Raw genomic sequence first — 19,530 nt, 5'->3', positions numbered from 1 at the left:
GGATGAATATAGAGTAGAAATCATTTTATGTATACAAACCAACTCCAAGTATTCAAGAGAGACTTATTAAACATCAACACAGAGTCAGACGGACACACACCTGTAAGGCCGATTGGGTGGGTGAGATCGAGAGCCCTTGCAGGTCAGACAGCAGACTGGGAGACAGGATGGAGCTCTTGGGTGAGGGGACCGCCGCGGGAGAGACTGTCAAACAAAACAATAACAACAGCATTAAAACCAATGTATGTATCAATACATTAACTGGTCCTGTTCCAAAAGAAAGCGAGCTGCCTAACTAAACAGCATATTGAGGTTTCTGTTATGACTATTTAAAGGGTTAGTACAGCCAAAAATGAAAATTACAGTATTTTTCGGACTATAAGTCACACCTGAGTATAAGTCGCATCAGTCCAACAATACATCATGAAGAGGGAAAAAAACATATATAAGTCGCACTGGACAATAAGTCGCATTTATTTAGAACCAAGAGAAAGCCCTCTCGCGGCTGGAGACGGTAATGTTTTCTTTTGGTTCATTTCTCTCGGTTCATGTCCAATTAATTTTGATAAATAAGTCGTACCTGACTATAAGTCGCTAGACCAGCCAAACTATGAAAAAAAGTGTGACTAATAGTCCGGAAAATATGGTAAGCCATAAATGACTCACCCTGAAGTCATCCTAGGTGTATATGACTTTCTTCTTACGGACGAATTCAGGTGTAGTTATTTAAAAAAATGTCTTTTTTTTTTCTTTCAAGCTGTTTGATGCAACTCAGCAGGTGTTGCACTGCATTGGTCCATGAGAAGTTTCATAAAAAGAGCATCCATTTAAAAAGATAAATAAATAAAGTGTCTCACACGGCTCCAGGGGGTGAACAAAGTCCTCCTGTAGTGAATCGATGTGTTTTTTTAAGAAAAATATCCATATTCAAAACATAATAAAAGCTTGCGCTCACAGTTGTAAACGAAGCTGTTCCGGGGGAATGATGTATGAGGTCAGCTTTGTAATGTGGTTTTTTTAATAAAGAATTGCGTGGCTTAGTGCAGGCTGATGGCTTCAACAGAAGCATATTAACAAGCTCGTAGTTTAAAGGGGGGGTGAAATGCTATTTCATGCATACTGAGTTTTTTACACTGTTAAAGAGTTGGATTCAATTCATTCAATTCAATTCATGAATTGAATTGAATTGAATTCAAATTATGTTTCTACAATATTTAGTAGTAGCTAGTAGTTTGTGCACATTTGACAGGATTTTAGAAAAACTAAAAATAATAATAATAATACAAGACGTAGTCAGCTAGACGATGAACTATCAATATTATTAATTAAGTTATTATATGATTCAGTCACACATTTAGCAATAATTGTTAGTTCTGTTTGTTGATTCAGGGTTATGAATCAACAAACTGTTTGCTTGGACTTCTCACCTTTGTGACTAGTGTAGACTACACAGGTTTAGACCTAGTGTTTTTCTTCTGGTCCGTCCCCGAGTCGGAGTCTGAATCTGAATCTAACTCCGATCCAGATTCAGATGAACTCTCAGACGAGGAACTCTCAGAGGCTGATTCACTTTCCCATGCTAAACATGGACAAAGTTTCAAAAATTAAGTTGTACGTTTGAAGGAGTATTTTTGTTCCCTCAAGGTAATGTCACAGCTTCCAAACGCTCTCAACGCAAAAGCCTAGTGGCGCTCGTGATTCTTTAGCTCCGCCCACACGTCACGCCTCCAGTCGGTCGTGTTTTTCCGGGAAAAATCGGTACAGACTATCTTTCTCTTATGAATATAATAAAACTAAAGACTTTTTGGAGTTATGAAGGATGCAGTACTACTCTATAGGTACTCAAGATTAACAGGATATTGAGTGGAAACGAGCATTTCACCCCCCCTTTAAAGAAGGTCTGTCTTTAAAGTTAAACAAGTTATTATTCAAAATCAATTCCCCTATGAGGAAAATGAATGGGATTTTCACTTTAAAAACCATTATGTAGACCAGAGACAGATCACTGGGGTTTGGAAAACAGCCATCAATTCACAAAATTACAAAACCAAAATTTTAATAAAAAGTAAACTGTAAAATTTAAAGAAACTCTGAAAGCAACTCACAGTCATCCAGATCAAGTAGAGACACTTCCTTTTTCTCAACCTGCTGAAAAGAAACATGGATGCCAGATGTTACACATGCAGATTAATATACAGCACCACTTCATACTCACAATTTAGGATGTTTGCTTGGACTTCTCACCTTTGTGACTAGTGTAGACTGCACAGGTTTAGACCTAGTGTTTTTCTTCTGGTCCGTCCCCGAGTCTGAGTCTGAATCTGAATCTAGCTCCGATCCGGATTCAGATGAACTCTCAGACGAGGAACTCTCAGAGGCTGATTCACTTTCGGATCTGGATTCACCCTTTACAGCGTTCCCATTCTTCTGCTTCCTATTCCAGTTAAACACACAGAAACAGAAACAACTGAACTATTTGTTTGAGTTCACCAGACAAATTAATAACTACAAAACATCCTGTAAACACACTTCACTCCTAAACTTCATCTATTTCTTATGCACTTAACACTACAATTAATGATGTAAAAAAACATGTTTGAATATTTATTCACTGGGTCATTTTTGACAACCAAAAAGAAAAAAAAAAAAAGAACAATATTTCAATATTCAAGCATAAAAAAGGGAGACTGTCTGATACAGAGAGAGAGCACAAGAGAAAAGGTTGGCTAAATCAGCAGAGGGAACAATGTCTGTTTAATTGTAAAATGATTAGATGGATTAATCTGGCTTTTGGATTTCATCTGCTCAGAACAAGTGACACACACACACACACACACACACACACAGAAAGCATCTAACTGAAGTGTGCAAAGTTCAACAGCAGCATTAAAGCAGGCTGTGAGTGTGTATTAATGAGAGCATTTCACGGTAGTTAAAGATGCAGGCATGAGCCTTAAATTATGCTCAATAATGACAGAACAGCAAACAAAACAGGAAAAGAGTGTATAGTGTGTGTGTGTGTGTGTGTGTGTTAGGGGTTTAATTACCACCGCTAATAAAGGCAGCAGGGTCAACTACAGGAGCGTTACATCACAACAATTAACAGTAACTCTGAGTGTGGACAGAATAGAAAAAGTCATCATGTTTGTGTGTTTTATGCCTTGCAAATGTCAACATTTGGGTTTTGAATGAATTAACATTCTGCTGCTTTCAAACTTGTTACTAATGTTAGCAAAATTGCAAAAGTGACTTTTGAGAGTTTCGGAGTTGCATTACAGCTCCTCAATTCAAAGATATTTATGCGTTTTAAACTTAAGCTAACTAAATATTCAATGAAAAACAAATGTTTCTTTTTGCACACAGAAATGCACTGCTAAAAATAAAATGCATAGTTGTGGTGGGACCAGCGAAAACGTTAAATTACTGAGAAAACATCCTTAGTGTTGAGGCCTGGCATGTGTGTGAGCGAGGGAAAGAGAGAGAGTGTGTGTGCGTATGAACAGATGGAGGGGGAGATTATTGGTGCCACATTTTGTTAGTCACGTTTTATGCTGCTGCATACACAATCACACAAACACACACACACACACACACATTATTTACCTCCTGCACTTATATAAAACCCAAGTTGTACATTGTGCATCCACTTGTGAACACACTTGAGCAAAACACACCGATATATGCGATTAAAATGAGCAAAGTCAATCTTGCATACCATCTGTCTATACATTTATGCACAGAAACACTTGAAAATAGGCAATAGCATGAAGTATAAGTATAACGCGCTGGAATTCATAGCACTTATTTTGTCGGTAGCGTTCAGTGGGTGTTTAGTAAACAAGCATAACTTCGGATGAAGGTTTAGGCATACCTGTTTTGAGTTAGTGTACATATGCTATTCATCTTGGGTTAAATTGAAAAACCACCAGGAATTGATTTAGAAAGAATTCATGTGATTGGTCAAGACTGGTCAATTTAAATGAGGTCTTTTACACTGAGTGAGACCAGTACCTGTCTTTGCCGTCCGGTTTCTGCTGTTGTAGTTTTTTGTTTTTTAGAGTTTTCTTCTTCTTTTCTGAGTCTGATTGACTGGAGCTGCTCTTATTCGAATCATCGCTGTTCTCCTCACTCTCAGATTCGCTTTCTGATTCTACATGTGCACAAAAACAGGTTAAGACAAACCTCAGATTTGCTTAAGCATCCTTTTACACTAAACAACCAAAGCTCAAGTTTTGCCTTCACTGCTGCTGCTGCTGTCCTCACTACTGCTTCCCTCTTCCTCCTCTTCCTCCTCCTCCTCAGAATCAGAGTAAAACTTCTCACTGGATTTGCCAGGTTTGGATTTACCATGCACTGGTGCTCCGGTCTCTTTCACCTGCCCCAGTCACAAATGAACAGGAAATGAGGTCATAATCATTTGAGACTTGGTAACATCACTGCCCTCTGAATGATCTGCATGCTACAGCACTTTTATTACATAAGACATTTTAACATTATATGAGGATTATCTTTTAAAAATAAGAGAGAGTCTTACCGGTTCTACTACCTCAACAATTCTCACTGATTGGTCAGGAGCGACAGCCGGCCAATCAGAAAGCTCCAGGTATCCAATGGCCTGGGAATTAAGCGTATGAGAGAGCGTGCCAAGCTGAAACCGGTCTCGATCTGAAAAAATGACAAGAGATAGATCAGTAAATATATGTTGATACCATTAAATATTATGCAGTGGCCAAAAACATTTAACGTTTTAATTTCAAAGCAACAGCCGATAATTTGGCCATCCACTAACACGAACATCAATTCAAATGGTAAAACTTTTCAGTGAAGGTTATTCAAAAATTAAAGTAAAAGTACAAATAAATGAATAAAATAGAACTGTATAAATATAAAAGAAAAAAATTAAACATTAAAATTTCCTGAAAAGCCATTTGATTCTGCTTTCTAAACACTGGTAACATGAGATTAATCACAAATTATTATATTTTATTAATATTAAGCAAGTAATTTCCAGATAATATATATTTTTTTATTTTTCACTTAAAATAGATTATTAATATGACAATATTATAATACTTCATACTAATTATTGATATAATCGTGAATATAATTCTAATTGTTATATCGTAGTAGATTCTATTATATATTGTATAGTCGATCAGAATCAATCATGTATATAATATCACAATAAAGCTGAATCTGCTGTAATCTACTCCAATATAACCTAATAAATATTCAGATCCTTTATAGTTTCATCATGTATCAATGTGGCATAAAAAAGTTGGAAAACAAACTGTACTGTTCTGAACAAGCAGACAGTCAAAAGTTTTGCTATGCAAGACTCATATCTTCTAGTCATAATAAACAAAAAAGCAATAAGTGTCCACACAGGCCATCGGGAGACCTGCTGGGTAATTGACATTAAACTGGCAGAAATGCCACGGCATTCAGGTCTGCCCATGTGCCCTTCTCACAATACGCCAGGAACGTCCCGTAATAACCAAGGTATATGAACGCATAATCACTGCAGCACTGCAGAATATAAACGAGCGCATCCAAACCACCAATATTAAAAATGACAGCAACATTTAAATGTCTCGCAAATGTTATAAGCTATATTTATACCACAGTAATGAAATAAAGACTAATGGCTGTATGTTTCAGTATTCTGATTTATATGACTCTATAGTAACCATGGGGACAATTATGAAATCATTGTATTAAAACAAATTAGAGCCAGAAACAGCAGCACAGATTTGAAATCAGTAGATTATCAATTCACACTACTGATGATTCGCCTTCGTTGTGCAGATCACATGTCACAACACGTGTCTTCAGGTGACTTAAAAACACACAAAAATACGCGTCGCTTCGAGTTTCACCACAGCAAAGCATAATCAGCCCTTACAAACTTTATTACCTCCTATTAAGAGCAGGACACGCTTTACCAAGCACCGAGAACGATACTCAGCACAACTAAAATGACCCCCAGCGACAACCGGCATCAATCACACAGAGCGCATCCTTCACACTAAACCCAAATGCATCCATCCGTCCATCCGTGTATCTACAGGAGCAAATGAGTAACACCCTTTTCCTGCTGGGGAGCGTAATTACTCTCGTTTGATTGCAAGTGAAGTGTGTGAACGTACAGGAGGTAGTAGTAAAGCGATGAGTGGGCGTGTGCAGGGCGGATGGGACGCCCCGTTATCAAATTACGCAGAATCCAACAATTCAATTCTGTGCAAAAGGAACAGAAGGCGTAGCCTACAAATCCACACAGCTAATCTGGAGAGAAAGAAAAAGCCCAGTTCAGAGGCGGGAAAAAAATAAGTGTGGCATTTGATAGAATCGGTTGCAGAGTATTTCTGCGTGCTGTATTGATGTTTACGGGTTAGCGCTGCTGTCATGGCCTGCGGGGATCAATTCCCATGGCAGTATTGTGTGTTTCAGTTCTGAAGCCCTGCTGGAATGGAATGATGAGATGAAATGAGAGAAATCGATGTCAGCAGAACTCTTGAGTTCTTATAGAGGTGGTCGTGTCATTTAGAGTCAGAGCGTGATGGTAAACTGACACCTTTGGATTTTATTAACTGCTCCAGCTGTTTTATAATGCTACAACGCTTTAAAAGGTGAGCGATATAGGATATAGGTTACAGATCTGTGTTGGTAACTGAAAGGTTGTAGGTTTGAATCTTGCACAGAATGGTTTCAGGCATCCCTTAGCGTATGAACACTGATTTTCATGAACATCACTTGTAAAATTATGTTTATTCATATAATATATCATATCATAAATTGTGTTCACTACAGAATTATATTTATGACTTTTGCAGACTTGAAACACTACACTTTCTTTTACAGTTTCAATTGTTCAAAAAAAAAAAAAAAAACAATTTGCAGTGATTGCAAATACAAAAAGTCATTTCTAGCTGATAAAATGTTTTACTACTTAACTTGCAAAATAATAAATAAATAAAAATTCTGAAGCTTAAAATTATTTTATATATTTTTAAATAAATATAATATATTTTATAAAAAAATACAATATAAATATATTTTTTAAACCAACAAATTTAAACAAAACGTAATTTCTCGATGATAAAATATTTGCATTTTTTTTTTTTTTTACTAAACTCCACATCTTATTCACTACAGAAATTTAAATGACCGTACTTGTATATGTATGTATGTATATATATATATATATATATATATATATATATATATATATATATATATATATATATATATATATATATATATATATATACACACACACACACACACACACACACACACACATACATATATATCTAAAATGTTTTAATACCTAATTACAAATATTTTTAAATATTGAATTTATGTAAATACTCAGACATTTAAACAATTCTTTAATACTTTTCAAGACCTGAAAACCTGGATACTTTGCATTTTCATTCATTTTTAAAATTATTTTACAAAGACTGCAATATATATATATATATATATATATATATATATATATATATATATATATATATATATATATATATATATATATATTTATTTATATATATATATATATATATATATATATATATTCACTAAAGAAATATAAATGACTATGTGACTTTTCAAGGTTCTCACCTTTGAAGGCAGACTGCAGGACAGGAGCCGGTTTGGGCGCCATCAGGATGCGGCGAGCGTATTTGCTCAGGGCTCCGCTCTTCTCGTTTGGGACGATCAGCTGGCGAATAAACCGTGTTCGGTCTCTGATGTCATAGTTCTGATCATACTTGCCCAAGTTCAAAATGTATTGAGTCAGCAGTTTAGTCTGTATGAGATAAAGTAAGTAAGATAAAACATAGCCAAAACACCCACCCGCCCAAAGTGTGATTTGATTTGACCTGTTTGGAATTGGTCAAGTAGAGTTTGGCAGCAAGGTTGACCGTCTGAAGTTTGACAATGTCCTCCTCGCTGGTGAAGGTCTTGGCCATCTTTCGCAGGACGTCGGGGGCGATTTTAGGCACGTGCTCACAGTATTCACCCATCAGCCACAGGATGCTGGCCCTCGCCATCGAGACCTAAAGAGGAAATATACACAAAAATACAGTCTTATAAATACAGTCATAAAGGGTTAAACTTATAAGAATCAGACTGTGGTTGCACACTATAACACTACAGTTGTCTCACAGTGATGTTGTCGAAGAGTTTGGCCATGTGTTTGATGATGTCACTGTGCTGTGACGGCTGTGTTTGCAGAAGTTTCTTGATGACTACGACGCTCTCTGCGACAACAGTCTCTATGAAGAGAAGAAACACAGGAATACACTGTTTTTACTGTAGTAAGCTAACAATAACTAACAAGTGTTGAGGAGTAACTAAGCAGCAACTTAACAACATTTGTGAGATGAGGAATTAATACGCACACTCCTATATATAAATGTCCTCTCTTTTATGCACAGTAGCTTTAGGGAGTTATTTCAAGTCAGATAAATCAAGTCCTTGTGAATCGTTTTTGTAGGTAAATGCTGCAGTTTACCATATTTTGTACTTAAATATTTATAAACATTTAAGAAACTATATTTTAAAAGTGTTTTCTACTTCTACCAGTTGTACAGTGTGTGCCATTTGTGTGTTAAATATTATTTATATTCAAATATATATTTATATTTAGCAAAATCAACAAATCAATTTAAAAAAATATGATTACAATATAATTTCAAAACATTGTTTTAAAATTATTGAAAAAAAAACGTGGTCTTTAAAAAAATGCAAAAATATAAACATACCTAAAATATTAATACAAATAGTAATAATAACAACTATTTAGAATATTTTAATGTAATGTATGGCAAAAATGATACAATTATTCAAGGAGAAATCCTTTAAAATGTCCATTAATACATTTCTGAATAAAAACGTTTTAAAAAAATACTTTTTATTACAGTGATTTAAATTTAAGAAATTATTTCATGAATCAATAATTGTTTGCACTTTTCAATAAATACGAAGAAGATATTTTGCAGTTTTAAAGTTTAACACATGTATATATAATTTTATAAGACTATGACATGGATTTATTTGTCAGAAGTATATTCCGGTTTTTATCTCTGGAGATAATGGCTCTGTCTTTATCCACAGTTTTGTCTTTACACTGCAAATCATTGAACTTCATCATACTGCCATCTGAAGGCAACCAGAAGCACCGCTGATAACTAAGCAATAACTTCAAAATCAAAAGGCTCCAGCGAGGTGAGTGTGTGATTACCGTCTCTGTTGGACAGCAGCAGGACCAGGCCGTTGAGGCAGGTGTCGGTCACTTCAGAGATGTCAGTGGCACAACGGCCGATGGCCTGGATGGTGGCTGCCGCAAACGCCTTATCCTGACTCTTCACATACGTCTGGAACACACAAATAGCTGCTTAAACCTGCTATCCCTCAGCTGTGTTTCTAAATCTTAGTATTTTCTCCCCTTCAGAATCAATTTAATTTATTCAAATGTACCTGGAATTCTCTCAGTATGGTGGAGATGTTTGCTTCATTAGCCAGGTTAGTCAAAATCTCCAGCTAAAAGATTTAAACAAAAGCAAAAAAAAATATCAGAGAAGACACAACACATCAGCAGCAGGTAACGACAGTTTCATGGCTACTGTACATTAACACAAACACAAAGACTGAATGAAGGTAAGTCTATGTTTTACCTTGAGTATTTTGATGTGCGTGGCATCTGTAGACCTCACATAGAAGCTCTTCATGAAGGGCTCAAACATTCCCTAAAAACAGCACAGCCATTACCTCAGGGCTTTAGATTTAGTGATTACCTAAAGACTTTACCTCAGATTTTAGTGTTTGTCATTTTCCCTTTTACCACACTTTTTACCTGCATTCCTCAGTTTAACAGAAAATGTCTCTGATCCACTCTACGTTCAGACTATTGCCCTTACTATTCACTTCAGTACATTTATGGACTAGGCTAATTTGGCTCTACCTCAAATTTTAAATGGAGCATTTACTTACCTCAAGGTTTTCTAAGACATAACATCAGTTTATCTGTGGCTTCAATTAGGCCTATTCCTCAAATTTAAACTAAGCATTTGCCTCAGATGATGTGTGATAAAATCAATGTAAGATACTACCCTTAGTCTGCTTGGGACATAACTGAAGCCAAACTCAGTGTTTACCCCATATCTTACCCTACAATTAAATTCATTTTTCACCAAAGATTTACTTAGGGGGCCGTTGTGGCCTAATGGTTAGAGTCTGACTTGTAACAGAAAGGTTGTGGGTTCGAGTCTCAGTACCAGCAGGGATTGCAGGTGGGGGGAGTGAATGACCAGCACTCTCTTCCACCCACAATATCAAAACTGAGGTGAGACCCTTGAGCAAGACACCGAACCCCCAACTTTGTGTGTTGACGGTGTGTGTGTGTGTGTGTGTGTGTGTTCAATACTCACTACTGTGTGTGTGCACTTGGATGGGTGAAATGCAGAGCACAAATTTTGGCTATTGGAAACCTTCTTGGCCACACATCTATTACTTTTCCTTTTCATTTTTCACCTCATGATTTCCCACAGAAATGATGCCTACCCTCTGATTTTACCCCAGTGTTTAAGCCAAATCTTACCTTATGATTAATTTTACTTCATGATTTCTCACAGAATTTATCCATACCTCTGATTTTACCTGCTTTACCTCAAAATTAAGGCCAGCCTCTGATTTTACCTCAATGTCAATCTAACCTTTCAATTTACTTAATGTTTTACCTCATGATTTCTCACAGAATTGATCCCTACCTCTGATTTTACCTCAGCTCTTACATTATCTCATATTTAAATTCATGATATCCCTCACAATTAAGGCCCACCTCTGATTTTACCTCAGTGTTTACCTCAAATCGAACCTCACAATTAACTTCATGTTTTACCTCATGATTTCTCACAAAATGTATCCCTACCTCTGATTTTACCTGAGATCTTACATTATGATTTATTACATATTTTACATGATATCCCTCAAAATTAAGGCCCATCCTCTGATTTAACCTCAATATTTACATCAAATGTGATTTACTTCATATTTTACCTCTTGACTTCCTTCAGAATTGAGGCCTACTTCTAATATCACCACAGTGTTTACCAAACGGACTAATACATTTAGGCCTAACTGATTTTACATCATTAACACTGTTCATAATATATTGGGGCTTCATAAGACAAGCAGGATGAATGTTTCAGTGAGTCTGAAGTACCTTCCTCTGAATGGACATGGTGGCGATGTTCTGCAACACAATGAACTGAACTTCCCTAAAAGAGCCAAGAGTGAAACCAAAGCCAGGGATGAAGATTGACAGATTTGATCTTGATATCATCTCCATCTCATTTCTCTCACAGTGTGCATGTTACCTGTGGCTCCTCAAAAGTCTCACCAGAGACTTGGTGATGATGTTAAGTTCATGTTTAGGAGCCAAATGCCAGTAGAGCTGAGATACTGCCATCACAACCTGACAAAGAGAGATGATTAATGCTATAAATGAAGAGCTATGCCTTTAAATGGGTACTTAAAGGGGTACCAAGAAACTAAAACACAATATTATCATGCCTTTTCCATGGTATGTTTTTTATAAGCTGAAAAAAAGAGAAGTGGGCATAAAAAGTAGCTCATGAAAGAAAGACAGATTAATGGAAGACGTGGTGGAGAGTCCCAGAGATATGAGAAGTGAGAGAAAGAGGAAGGTTTGAGCGAGGTTGAAAAAGAGATAGATGGTGATAGATTAGGAAGCCTTCAATGTATGTAATGATTTTGTCTTCCCCAAATTACTTTGACCCCAATATACGAACAGGACAGCAGACTTCAACACATCAGAGAGAGAGCGCTGATAAAGACAGAGTGCAGACTGAGTGTAGAACAAAGCAGGACAAGTTTTAATCAAAACATATCACACACACACTACAAAAAACACACATACACAGACCTTGAGCTTCCAGGTTGATGGAGGACTCGAGTCACTCTGTGTGTGTGATGTAGGGGGAATAACATTTTCTGAGCACATTTCTAAGGCTGAGTGTGTGTTGCATGATAGAGTTGTGTCTGATACAGCCTTGGTCCCGCTAATATTCTGATGTTCAAACACACTCACACTCAAACACGAAGCACACACTCAGGTGCATCCTGAAGGCCTTCGCTATTGCTCAGTTGAACAAGAATGAGCATAAGAGAGGGAGAATGAGAAAACTGGAGAGCGCAGGTGTGTGTATAAATGAGAGTATGTGAGTGTCTTAAAGAAATATTACAGATCAAATATGAAATAAGAAAGAAGAAAGATATAATTATCAGTTGCAATGGAGCAAACCTTATCTAAAGGAATGAAATCAGCAATGATTGGCTAAAATTTAGCTATCTTGTCAGAAGCGAAAAAGGAGAAATAATGGGCCTAAATAATAAACAACTGCTTATATATAATATCTCAATTGCACTGTACAATATGTAGAATTTTTACATTTCTTCTTCTTATTATTATTATCATCAACTAATACTGAAGTAATATTAAACATAATTATGATTAATACTGTTGCATAAATATTCCAAATGGCAAAATGTTTATATATATGCTGCTTTAATAATATTTGCTATACTAATATTTATTATATAAATGTTTAAACTATACTAAATCCAATGACTAACAGGTGTATCACTAACAATAATAATAACAAGGTAAAACATTTAAAACAATAATTTAAATAATAAATTGTAATTATTAATAAATAATAAACATTATTTATTACAATATATATTACAAAATTAATATAGCTGTATCAATATTTAATATGGCAGAAGTTACTTAACCATGACAGATTTGGTCCAAGAATATTCCTTTAAACAGAAACAGAGGTCACTGTGTGTGTGTGTGTGTGTGTGTGTGTGTGTGTGTGTGTGTGTGTGTACTCACTGCAGTGTTTCTGCTCTGGAACAGTGGTTTAGTGTTTCTGAGCAGGAGTCTGTGGTCTGGATCCATGATGTACGGTTTGACCTGCTCCACTTTCCTCTCCTCCTCTGAATCATAAAACGCTTTCTCACTGTTCTCGTCAAACACAGCGTCCTACAATAATAAACACAATTAATGAATACATTTTTTTTTTTTTTTTATCCAAAAGGCCATTAAACCAACTCTAAAAATGATCAAAGGAACACCAGCAACTTTCTCTCCTGAGACCATCACTACAGTCCACATAAAATCAGTCAGAGTTACAATAGAAAGTCCTCTCAATCCCTACTTCCTACCTGAAACCCTCAGCGCTAGCATTGAAAAAGAAAACAAAACGTTTAAAAATATGTAAAATAATAAGGAAATACTACTTGTGCGCAAACACACAGACAGTAGCTGACCTCTCTCCACGGGCTGACAAACTGCGTCCTGGCGTATCGGGTCAGCATGTGTATGATGACCACCTGACCCCACTCCTCCACATCCACCAGCAGGTTACATAGCTTGCGATAGTTCTTATGGATCAGGTCGATCCGCTCCGGACAGACCTCCTCAAAAGCCATCACCACGCTGCCAGCAACCAGCTACAACAAAAAAAAACACACAGGATAAACAGCACGGTTAGAAGACTTTCATATACAGTAGACAAGATTTGAAGTGGATCAAAAAATAGTTCAAAATTGTCCTAAGACCAGAACGCGTTTTGGTTTTAGGGCAACTCTGATGAAAGGTTCTGATCCACTTCAAATGCTGACTATTGTTTTATTCACCAGTTTGAACTGTTTTTACACTATTTGGTAAAATAGTAGAGCAAAGTTTAGAATTCTTGATTTTGATTGGTTGTCACACATTCCAGACAGACATACACATTCAAACATACACAAAAAAAAAAAAAATATATATATATATATATATATATATATATATATATATATATATATTTATATTTATATATATTTATGCTTTTGTCACATTAGTTTTAGGCTTTGGTACTCGTGGAAAGTGTTGGTTTGAGAAAATCGGGTATTATTGTAATACCACCTAACTGAACCTCGCTATAAATATACATTACATTTGCACATGAAATGAAGAAAAAGCAACTGTACACATTTGCTCTTACACTGTCTGAAGTTATAAAACTGTGCAGAGACACACAAACACATGATGTGCACACACACACACACACACACACACCAAAGCTTCTGTGCAATTATCACTCACCCGCTTCTCCTGCAGCAACCCTAAAGTTGTGCTGGAGGTTTATAATTGCAAATTAAGCTGATTAGGTTATATATGCGTCGTAATTATAAACCTCAGTGTGGTCTCAAAACAAACAGATGCTTGGAAGATGACAACCTGTTCTGCTTCCCACCAAGCTAATATAACCCACCACTCTCACTTTAGACTAATGAACTACAGTATATGAGAGTGTGTGCGTGTGTGTGTGTGTGTGTGTGTGTGTGTGTGTGTGTGAACAACACACACGCACAGACAGAGAGAGTTTGAGCAGGTCAGGTGCTTCATTCATCATCATGTGACTTCAATTCCAGCTCTGAGGAACGAAATGACATGTAACTGATCACTTAGACCTTTACAGAAAGGGTAAAGGTTTAAAAATAAAATTATCCTTTTGCCACATCAGCCGGTGGCAGGTGAATTGAGAAAATTAGCAGTCTATAAATATTACACAACAGCCATGAATGAACTCTTTCCTCACAAGACACAACATTTTCCGGGGGCCCTATTACACATCTCTTGAATTGAGTCTAGAATGCCCCGATCAAATACACACGCGAGGAACACGCAGAAATGAGCGATCTCATATGTACGCATATGCATATATAAAATAATGCAATGATCAACAATAAACCACATATAAATGAAACCTGCTTATGTTACAGAGTGAAATGTAGATCCAGGAAACGGTAAAGGACTGTGCAACCTTTGGGAGTACTGATGGGAGCCATCTACTGCATCTTGGTTTTGATGTAGTATTTGATTTAAAAAATGTGATCTTTTTGCTCAAAATGTTGTTTTTTCGTGATACTTGCCTATTTTCAAGTGTTGATTAGAAAAGGAATACTTAAAGCTAGAATGAATCTTTTTAATTGTTTAAAAGTAGAGGCTTTTGTTCTTTGTTTTGATTCATTGCATGTTCACATATTTATACAATATAACATTGAAATTTTAGTGAAAGTCATCAAAAATGCTGGAAGTGGCTGGCTACTTTTTTAAAAATCACTGGCAGGGAAAGAGTTAATATTTTGCAACATTTAGCCTATCATTACAACAACAGAGATGAGAGTTTTTGGCTTGAGTTATTCTGATAAGAAAAAAAAAATAAAAAAAATTTTTTCTTGTGTGCGTGTGTTATATATATATATATATATATGTGAGTGTGTGTGTGTGTTAACTATTGTAAACATATCTAAATGATATACTTTTAATTCTGATAAACAATTTACAAATAAATTCATGTTTATCAATTTATTTTATTTAACAAATACAATATCATATACCTATACAAAAAAATCTAATTTATATAAATGTTTCTTGTTATTTGTAATCTATTTACATTTTTGATTCTTATACTATTCAAATTTTAATTATATGAATATAAAAGTTTTCTGATAAATAATTAAATTTTATAAATATTTGTATATCGTATTATACGTTGAATTTAATATAAAATCGTACTTGTTTTACATACATACGTTTATATCGATTCATTTTACATAAAATCTTAATCTAACTGATATACTTTTTTCATATTTTATTTGTAATTATATATATATATATATATATATATATATATATATATATATATATATATACTTGTATTTCTCGTAAAATGTTAATACATATTAACTGTGTACTATAGATTTGGCACACAATCACATTCCAGTCAATATGATAAACAAGTTAGGTCAAAAATAATCTTAAAGTAGTCCGACTACGTTACCAAATAAGTGTAATCCAAATTATGCATAACAGTTTATGTTATGTTAAACAATCTTAATTTCTTTCATTTACTCCATCTATCTTTCTATTTCCCGTTCATCTTTAGCTATCATCTCTCCATCTTTCAGTTCCCATATTTCCCAACAGGAGCTCCAAGGTAAACTCCATCCACCATCAACAAAGCTCTTCCTTACACACACCTCTGCTGTCTCTGCTGCTTGACAAGACCTTAATGGAAAAATTCACACTAAGCAAATGGTTCCTCTAATAACAATAAATTTCCTGTAAAATTATGAAGGGTACAGGACGTTTCCCTGCATCATTTTGTCATGAATTCTAATTAAGGCCGGGCCGCACTGATGGGAGAAGAAACAGGGAATGCTGGGTCATCAGCGAGCGAGGAGAGATAGAGAGAGACGCTGGAACGCCGCGGCTGTGATTGATGCTGTGCTTGCCATCAGATTGAAGACACACACACCCATTCATCAACGGGAACACATCCCCACGAGCTGCCTTTAGCAGCATACAGGGGAAGCTCGTAGAGATGTCTATTATGTCCCAATAAACATTTCCAGCGCATACTCGGGAAGCTCTACAGGTGAAATACAGCCCTGCGCTAAAAGCCTATGAGGACAATGTGAGCTGAAACCCCTCACACATAACTCAGATTTTAATTTGAAGATAATGTGTTGCTGAGACTTGTCCAAGGCCTCTGCGGGAAAGTGTTGAGTTCAGGAAGTGTTTATGTTACTGCCAGACGCGTTTCAGATAGAGGGAAGTCAGACAGAAATGAAATGTGGTGTTGTTACACCATCTGGTGGCTGTACGCTGTAAATTAAAGTTAATGGAAAATGATGCATTAAACTTGATAAGCTTATTTCAGTTCAGCTTGTTTGTATATTTATAACAGCTTTTTTTTAAATACAGCTGGTCAGATTGTAAATCCAGTCAATTTCAATCTGATAAAAGCTAAAGAAAAGTTTTTCAATATTGTACAGGCAGATAAAAAAATAAATAATTTATTTTAATCCCATGTATTTATTATTTAAATTTCCCACCTGTGTTTAGAAGCAGAATTAAATGATTTTATTTATAATTTAGTCTAATTTAATTTAATACTTTTATTGTATTAGCTTTATTTAACTTTATTACTTTTAATTTATTAATGTATTGTATTACTTTTTATTTTACCTTGTTACTTTTATTTTAATTTATATTACTGGTTCCTTTTTTTTTAGCCAACTATAATAACCTGTTCCAAACAAACTTAAAAAAAAAAAAAAAAAAAAAAAAAACAGAATTTTTTTTTTATCATTATTCATTAAAAAAAATTATTTTGTATTTTTGAATTATATTTTTCAAGTTTACACAATTCAGTGCACATTTTGCTATAAAAAAAGGTTTAAAGGTTTAAAGGAAAACCAATTTCATAAAGTAAACAATTTCAAAAGACAATTTAATTGATAGGTAAAAATTGATAGCCTGAATGCACTATAAGTCGCTTTGGATAGAAGTGTTTGCTAAATGCATACATTTAAATTTAATTTAATTAATTTAATCCTATTAAATCTTAATTTGTTTTACATTTTCATCACTAATAAAATTCTGATGATAATAATACACATATAGTAAAAAAAACTGGTCGTGTGTGTATGTGTTTGGAGATTTTACCGTGCTTTTGTCTTTCAGGAGTTTCTCAATCACTTCGATCAGATGCTCTTTCTGATCTGGGTCCAGACTGGAAGAGAAAATCAGAGACCTCTGTAAAACACTCGCTCGTTAACATTCAGTGAGCACATCTGTGTGAATGCGTGAATAACCTGTAGAGCTTCTGAATGGCATGAGCGGCAGTTTTCCGCACGTAAGGTGAAAGGTCAGTGGATGCTTCTTTGATGGACAGCATCATGATGGGGACGATGATGGGAACTCTGATGCTGGACAGGACCCTGAGAGCGCTCGCTCGGATCAGCTGATTCGGATCCTACACATCAACGATGAAGACGTGTGTTAAGTGCTGATCCAAAATACAGGCAAAACTTTCATTCTGAGCGGCTGAGCCTAATGAGAGGAGACTAGTGCTGCGTTATTTGTGGAGAATTTAATTGCATTTTTTCTGAAAAAAAATTAGCTGTCCTTGTTTGTAAGGCAGCACACAATTTGGCCAAATTTTTTGGAGTATATATTAAAATGGCAATGAAATAATAATAATAATAGCAGTAATTACAACATTCCATTATTATTATTAATAACTAAAAATAAAATAAATATAGAACAACAAATAACATTATTACTGCTATTTTATACATTACTAAATACTTAATCAAATAAATGCTTTACTATATATTATATTACTAAAATAAAAAAAAAAATAAAAATCAAGCATTTAAGAAAAATAAGAGAATAAAAATGATTATATTTTACATTACAACTACAAATTACAGAACTAATATTTATGGCTGCCTTTATTTCTTCCTTTCACATGTTAAATCATCAAACTTTCATTCTGATGGAAAACCACTATTTATTTTTATTTATTTAAAACGCAGCCTTTGCAATATGTTAGGCATGGAATAATATAAGAAAAATAAAAACAAAACAACATTTTTTTTATTTTACAGCAAAATTATAAAATTAAAAAACGAATATTCAGAATGGACTTAGGTTCATTCAATTGTAGCCTTTGTGATTTGAAAATTGTTTAAAGCCATATCATGATTTCAGTTTAATTCTGATTAATCATGACGGTCTAGTGAGGGGCGGGGCATCGTGTAAACCGTAAAAGAGAGCATCATGGGAGAGGAAAGGGGCGGGGCTTACCTTGAGCGCCCGCTGAAAGGTGCTGATTGACAGGAGGGCGAGATCCTGCTGTTCCTCTGCGTACCGGACGAGGTACACATACACCAGTTTCTTCAGCTAAAACACACACATTCAATGTCTTCATTACTATTCTGGGTTCATTTGCTTCTGTTTCAGTTTCCAACAGAAATACATCAGGAAAGAAACAAAGCTTTAAGAAGCACACAAAGAAGAATCATCTCCCAATCCCTGCTTTAACAAACTCATTTTCCATCTTAATAACTCTGCGTCTGTCATGAAACAGTCTGATCAGCTTGTGCTGATCAAAGGTGAAGGGTCAAAGGTGGGCTCTCCGAATAATTGCGTCCAGCTCTCGGAGGTCGCTAGCGATCAGGGAGTCATGACGACGCATTCCATCATCATCACCACGGCGATTACCAGCCAAATGGAAAAACATCACTCACTTCATAAAGAGAGACATTACCCATCTGCCCCTCTGTTTAATCACATTTACATACTGCGGCCTGCTGAACAGGGATTGGAGCAGCCGTGCGCATAATAATTAGACAGCGACTAAATAAACCGCTGGCATTTATGAAGCAGAATTATAGGAGGAACAGAAAAACAAACCTGATGGAGAGAGAGATTGTTTTATCCACGTAAGATAGTTGTTACCGGGTCAGTTATTGTTATAGTTATAGTTAGAGTACATTCTGTGAATTAAACCAGAATTTTAAACCAAAACCTCAAAAGCATCCACCTGAAAGTGAAAAAATTAATTAATTTATTTATTAATTTATAAAATCTAA

The 19,530-nt window shown here is 35.3% G+C and overlaps 1 protein-coding gene across 2 annotated transcripts in view; it reads right to left on the bottom strand.

The window, feature by feature from the left end:
* The window catches only part of LOC113074199 (AP-3 complex subunit beta-1-like), a 54,278-nt gene that overhangs the window by 26,998 nt on the left and 7,750 nt on the right, over nucleotides 1–19,530 (bottom strand). The window contains exons 4-22 of one of the 2 annotated variants that reach the window (XM_026246954.1): nucleotides 18,743–18,838; nucleotides 17,746–17,906; nucleotides 17,597–17,663; nucleotides 13,366–13,548; nucleotides 12,929–13,078; nucleotides 11,385–11,482; nucleotides 11,231–11,285; nucleotides 9,684–9,755; nucleotides 9,487–9,549; nucleotides 9,251–9,383; nucleotides 8,173–8,282; nucleotides 7,887–8,063; nucleotides 7,627–7,813; nucleotides 4,535–4,665; nucleotides 4,237–4,375; nucleotides 4,012–4,150; nucleotides 2,245–2,434; nucleotides 2,106–2,148; nucleotides 101–204 (exon numbers count right to left, since the gene is read on the bottom strand). In XM_026246954.1, the coding sequence (XP_026102739.1) occupies nucleotides 101–204; nucleotides 2,106–2,148; nucleotides 2,245–2,434; nucleotides 4,012–4,150; nucleotides 4,237–4,375; nucleotides 4,535–4,665; nucleotides 7,627–7,813; nucleotides 7,887–8,063; nucleotides 8,173–8,282; nucleotides 9,251–9,383; nucleotides 9,487–9,549; nucleotides 9,684–9,755; nucleotides 11,231–11,285; nucleotides 11,385–11,482; nucleotides 12,929–13,078; nucleotides 13,366–13,548; nucleotides 17,597–17,663; nucleotides 17,746–17,906; nucleotides 18,743–18,838 (2,298 nt within the window). The remainder of the gene's footprint in view (nucleotides 1–100; nucleotides 205–2,105; nucleotides 2,149–2,244; nucleotides 2,435–4,011; nucleotides 4,151–4,236; nucleotides 4,376–4,534; nucleotides 4,666–7,626; nucleotides 7,814–7,886; nucleotides 8,064–8,172; nucleotides 8,283–9,250; nucleotides 9,384–9,486; nucleotides 9,550–9,683; nucleotides 9,756–11,230; nucleotides 11,286–11,384; nucleotides 11,483–12,928; nucleotides 13,079–13,365; nucleotides 13,549–17,596; nucleotides 17,664–17,745; nucleotides 17,907–18,742; nucleotides 18,839–19,530) is intronic. The other variant, XM_026246955.1, reaches the window with a different exon arrangement.

The sequence above is a fragment of the Carassius auratus genome, unplaced genomic scaffold, assembly GCF_003368295.1.
Source record: "Carassius auratus strain Wakin unplaced genomic scaffold, ASM336829v1 scaf_tig00013841, whole genome shotgun sequence".
Classification (NCBI taxonomy): domain Eukaryota; kingdom Metazoa; phylum Chordata; class Actinopteri; order Cypriniformes; family Cyprinidae; genus Carassius; species Carassius auratus.
The sequence above is the reverse complement of the archived record's forward strand: the minus strand, read 5'-3'. Positions and strand labels throughout refer to the sequence as shown.